This window comes from Geotrypetes seraphini, chromosome 2 (genome assembly GCF_902459505.1).
Source record: "Geotrypetes seraphini chromosome 2, aGeoSer1.1, whole genome shotgun sequence".
NCBI lineage: Eukaryota > Metazoa > Chordata > Amphibia > Gymnophiona > Dermophiidae > Geotrypetes > Geotrypetes seraphini.
In genome coordinates, this window is record NC_047085.1 from 328,664,020 (window position 1) to 328,670,019 (window position 6,000).

Consider the following 6,000-nt stretch of genomic DNA (forward strand, 5'->3'; position numbering starts at 1 on the left):
ATTTCCCACCCGAAATCTGAGGAATTTTCGGGAGGCCGGGTGAATGGGGATGTGAGTGTAGGCCTCCTTGAGATCCAGGGAGCATAACCAGTCGTTCTGCTCGAGGAGGGGGTATAGAGAAGCCAAAGTCAGCATGCGAAACTTCTCTTTGACCAGGAACTTGTTGAGGGCCCGAAGGTCTAAAATGGGTCGCAGGTCGCCCGTTTTCTTCGGGACGAGGAAGTACCGGGAGTAAAACCCTCGGTTCAACTGGTCTGACGGGACCGGCTCGACAGCCCGAAGCTGGAGTAAGGTTTGGACTTCCTGAAGAAGAAGGGCGGTCTGCGTCGAGCTTGAAGGATACTCTCTTGGGGGATGGTCCGGAGGGACCTGGTGGAATTGAAGAGAGTATCCCTCTCTTATGATGGTGAGGACCCATAGGTCCGTAGTTATGGCCTCCCATCGATGGTAGAAAAGATGGAGGCGGCCCCCTATGGGAGAGGCCGAGGTTATGCTCCCGGGGGGGGCGTCAAAAGGGCTGGGGGGCCTTAGGTACGGCCGGTGGCTGAGGTTTTTGTTGAGACTTCTGGGGAGGTTGTCTCTTCGCAGGCTGCCTCGCAGCAGGCGTTTGTCTGGGCATGTAACGCCGCTGGTAAATCAGGGGTGGCCTGGGAGGTCGAGACTGTTGAGGCTTGGGTTTAGGCCGCAGGATGGACTGAAAGGATTTTTCGTGATCCGACAGCTTCTTGGTAACAGTTTCGATAGATTCATCGAACAGGTCAGCTCCAGCACATGGTACGTTGGCGAGTCTGTCCTGAAGGTTGGGGTCCATATCGATGGTACGGAGCCATGCCAGGCGACGCATCGCTACCGCGCTTGCGGCGGCGCGTGCCGAGAGTTCGAATGCATCGAAGGAGGATTGCATCAGCTGGAGGTGTAATTGGGAGAGGGAGGCTACCACTTCCTCGAACTCGAATCGAGCTTGGTTGTCTATGAACGGAGTGAACTTGCGGAGCACCGGCAAGAAAAACTCCAAATAGGAAGAGAAAAAGAAGTTGTAGTTTAGCACCCGTGACGCCATCATGGAGTTTTGGTAGAATTTTCTACCAAATTTGTCCATCGTTCTCCCCTCTCGGCCCGGCGGTACAGAGGCGTAGACCTGGGAGGGATGAGAGCGTTTTAGGGAGGACTCGACCAGCAGGGATTGGTGGGAGAGTTGGGGGCCCTCGAACCCTTTATGGTGCACGATGCGGTATCGAGCATCGAGTTTGCTAGGGATCGCCGGTATGGAATACGGCGTTTCGAAGCACTGCATGAAGGTCTGGTCCAGTAATTTATGCAGGGGGAGCCGAAGCGACTCCGTTGGGGGGTTAGGTAAATGCATGGTGTCCAGATACTCTTTGGAGTATCGGGAGCCCGTGTCAAGGGTCACATCCAGATCATCCGCCATTTGTCGGAGGAATGATGAAAAGGATAATTGTTCCGCCAGCGTCGGTCTGTGGGACGGGCTGGCGGAGGAGGAGGCCTCCAGGTCCGTGGACATCGGGGAGTGACAAGGAGAATCGGGCACCGGTGTCTCCTCGTACTCTGGGCCCCTCGGAGGGGACGCCTCTGATGAGGAGTATCCCCTACGTTGCAGTTTTTTCTGCGGTGACACCTCCGAATAGCGTGAGGAGTGCCAGGATGAGTGTCTCGATCGGTGTCCGTCTCGGTGGCGGGACGGGGATCGGGATCGTCTGTGCATCGCATGGTCTCCCGAGGTCCCCAAGTGGATAGGGCTGGAAGCAGTGGATCGCCACTGGGTTTGCGATGCGGGTTCCTGCGACGCTACCCAAGTCTGGTAAGGAGTACGGAGGGACTCTTCCTGACTATGCCCAGGGCTTCGAGTATCGATCGAAGGTCTGGTCCCATGTTGGCGCGGAGGCGTAATGGGTTCTAATGGCGGCATGTCGGTAAGCGAGGCTTGCCGCGTGGGTATCGCCGCCCTCCCTCGTTCGTCCTCGTCGGTTGTCGAGGTCGAACGGTGTGGGGGAGGGGGAGGGGGCGGACCGCCCCTTTGGACCGGTACCGGGAGGTCACCCTGTATGGCAGCGATGAGCCCGGGTCCGATGGTCTGCATGAGCTCAACGAATTGAGCTTCCAGCACGGACCGTAGCGAAGCCGATAGGGAGGGATCCGCACCGAAAGGGGGTCCTCCTGCACGGACATCGCGCTCCTTCGAGGTCGAGTGCTTCTGCTTAGTAGCTTTCGGCACTTTGATGACCATTGGTGGCACTGTGGAAGGAAGAGGTACCTGAACCGAGGAGACCGGGGCAGGCACCGACGTCGAGCTCGTGGATGGTGTCGGGGCGAGCGATGCCGGTTTCGCCGCACTCGATGCAGGAGGAGTCGATGCCGGTTTCGCCCGCACCGGGGAGGTATCAGATGAAGTGGAGGCTGAGGGATCCTTAGCTGCGTCCATCTTGAACATCGATTCCCACAATAGGCAACGCCGCTTGAATGAGCGTGCCGTAAGGGTAGAGCAAGGCCCGCACGATTTCGGGATGTGGTCAGGGCCCAAACACTGCAAACAGCGCCAGTGAGGGTCCGTGAGTGAAATCGCGCGTTGGCACTTGCTGCACTTTTTAAAACCGGTGATTGGCCGGGACATAGGCCGGAAAATCTCTGCCGCGAGGTCGAAGCCCGTGGGCCTGAGCCACGTGGCCGGCCCGTTCGACCCGCCGGAGGAAATAATCTTCTCCTTTTTTTTTTTTTTTTTTGAAAAAGAAAAGAACTGTTAAAGTAATTAAAAGAAACGAAAACGAAAACGCGGACAAGGAAGGCAAATTTAACTGAATTCAGCTAGCGCATGAAGAAGTTGAACTTCTCAGCTCCGCGGAAAAGAAAGAACTGAGGAGACACGCCCGGATCTCCGGGTAGGAAGGCACCGGCGCATGCGCGGTGCGGGCATCTAGAAACTTTAAGTTTCTACAAGCAACACGTGCTTGTGAGACGTCCGTACCGGGGCTCTGTCTGATGACATCACCCACTAGTGAGAATACCTGCCTGCTTGTCCTGGGATAATTGTAGTTTCAAATATTCACCATAGTGAAAGATTTCTAGTCAGTCTACTGTAAGAGTAATCTTTCTATACAAGTTAGAGAAAAAAGGCTGGCAAAGGCACCCCATATAAATTCTGAGGAGATTTAGTCTTGGAAAGCTCAAGCACTGGGCTCACTAGTACCTTCACAGTGGAAGGTTTTCACAAACTCCTCAAAGCAACTCTTTATGTTCTTGTTAAATAGAAATGGATCCCAATTCTGATATTCTTGAAGATAACTCCAGTGAAGAATTATCTGTCTGTGGGATGAAAATGTGTGAAGATATTTACCATTAGTTTGGTACCCGAGTCTTCTGAGCAGTAATTGTGGTTTGCTCCTACACCAAGGGCCGGTTTTACAAAGCTGTGCTAGTGGTTGCAGCTCGGTAACAGCCCCAAAGCCCATAGAGATTTAAAGGGCTTCAGGGCTTTTGCTGCGTGGCTTTGTAAAATAGGCCCCAAATGTACTTCCATCAATGCTAAAAATGTCTTGTGCTCTGTTTTGCAGTTATTGCTTAGAACTTCTTGTATCAAGCTCTCTTGTTGCACCCAATGCAATTTAATACCAGCACCTTTTGCGCTGTTGAGTTCTTTATTAGCATCTTAAGCAGAGTTACATTTGCCTTCTGCACCAGAGCATGGATCCCTCCACAAAGACATGTGGTGTTTTGGGATCGAGCCTCTTTTTCAGTTGTTTTTTTTTTTTATTTTGTTTCTTTTGTTTTCCAGGAATGCTTATCCTTTTGAAGGAAGTCTTCCACCATAAAACTCCTTTTCTTGGTGACTTTGAAAAAAGAACCACTCTGTGTTGTGTGGATTTCATTCCTCCCTCCATAAGATAGGCTTGAGCTTGCAATGCTTCTGAAATTTTGTCATACTTTTTACCCTCTGTAGCTTCTCCCAGTGGTAGAAGACAGTCAGAAACTGCAAATGAAAGTCTTTCACCTTGCTGCATGCTAGGCATTTTGCATTCCGTGACATCTTTGTGCACTAGGATAGTTGGAAACATGGTGGTCCATTCCTAAGTAGAAAGAGCTTTTTTGTTGGGTGTGCATAACAGATATAATCCACTCACAGGAATATCTGTTGAAACTTCCAGGCAAAGTGAATAATTGATCTTTAAATAAAACTCAAATTTTAGAAAAGGCAAGTTTGGCGTGGCAGAGGAAACAAAAAAGAGAGAAAATAATGATAGAAGAAAAACATATTGAAAGATTAAATTGCAGTCTCAGTGATAGCTCAAATAAAACCAAAGGTGAGGAAATCCATGAGGTATCAGCTTTGCAAGAAACTCCAAAACCCCATGTTTGAGGCTTTGAGAAGGTAGGCCTTTTGAGTGCCAACAGAGACATCACTCATTTGTGTGGCAGATTCCATCACTCATTTGTGTGGCAGATTCATCATCGTTCTGGACCGGCAAATATAGCTATAAATATATAGTATGTATATTAGTCGCATCCTGTAGCTTGCTAAAGGCTCTTTTTTAATTTATCAGAAATTTTAAAAATAAAAGCAAAAAAAACCTCCAATAAATTCCTTCAATGTTTTTTAATGTGCTACTTGTGAACTATTATGGATCAGAGGCGAGCCACCTTTTTCTGTGATAAATTGTATACAGTATGAATAATTGCCTTTAACTTTTTTCTGCTTCTACTGTAGATATGAGCCAGAGAATTAGACTGTAAAGAAGGATTTTCTCATCTGCTAACCACCTGCCATCCAAAGAAACCTGGAACTATTCTATACATGCACATTGTAGTGCAGCTGTTAGTAATAGCTATTATCTCTTTTTCCTCCTTGTTTGCCATATTTTTTTTAACTTTTGTTAGGAAATAATTGTATTTATTTTAACCCAGAAGTTGAATGGAAAGAATGACAAAGGAGCATGTTATTTTTTTCCATACTTTGAAGAAAACCCATGTATTTCCTAGCATAATGCTGGATGAGAAATTATTAAAAATTCAGTGCTTTTTCCAAAGATACATTTTTATTTTTGCTAATAATAATAATTAGAAAAAAGTACAAAAATATATATTTTGCATCTGTATAGTGAATGGGAATGCAGGAATTGAAAGCATTACAAATGTACATACCAGTACAGAGTGGTTTCAGATGATCAAAAACTGATTGGTGTTTCTAGACTGTGTCAACATGTACTGTTTTTATATATATTTTAAAATAAATTTGAGGAGTTCCGGTTTACAGAGGCACTTTATGTTATACTAAAATATATTTGCCCTCATTATTTTCACCAGCTAAACTAATACTGGAGAGATCTGTAAACAAGTTGGAGGCGATACCTTTTCTAATTAATTAAATTAGCACATTTCATGACCCCGTCAGACTTATTCTCTATTCATGCTCAGTGTAGTGGCACATGTTAAGGGTTTTTTCCAGTGAAAAGGTATACTGCTGCTCTTTTGCCAACGCACTGATTTGGGTTGTCATTTAAAATAAGTTTATTCTGTTTTCCTTTCCTAACTTCAGCAAAAAATCTGCAGAATAAAATGAACTTCCTTTTTTTTTTTTTTTTTTGTAATTCTTTATTTAAACACTGCATGTACTTTATTCTGGTATAGTATTAGGTTTGTAGTAGTATTAAGGGAGGGGGGTTCCATCAAATGAACATTTTTTAAAATATTTTTAAAGTATTTTTCCTGCCCCAGCTAAAGAACACAGTGTTGTAACTTGGGAGGCCGCCTGAGCCATGCAACTTTCATCTTCTGCTCCTTGTATTCAGCTTCTCTATATTGATGGAATATAAAATATACACCAAATATTTTAAGCTAGGCAGATCCTCTAGTACTGATTGACTGCAGTCTGAGCCAGAGCCGGATTATAGCATATGCAAGTTAGGCACATGCTTAGGACCCAAAAGTTTATTAGGGGGGGGGGGTTCTATCAGGTGTGCTTAGGACTTGGGAGGCTGGTCTTCACTCTCT

At 46.7% G+C, this 6,000-nt stretch overlaps 1 protein-coding gene across 1 annotated transcript in view; it reads left to right on the top strand.

Moving 5' to 3' along the window:
• Positions 1 to 5,260, top strand: part of LZTFL1 (leucine zipper transcription factor like 1) — a 94,262-nt gene extending 89,002 nt beyond the window's left edge. The window contains exon 10 of the mRNA XM_033930176.1: positions 4,718 to 5,260. Coding sequence (XP_033786067.1) covers positions 4,718 to 4,736 — 19 coding nt within the window. The 3' untranslated portion in view covers positions 4,737 to 5,260. The remainder of the gene's footprint in view (positions 1 to 4,717) is intronic.
• Positions 5,261 to 6,000: the final 740 nt, after the last annotated feature.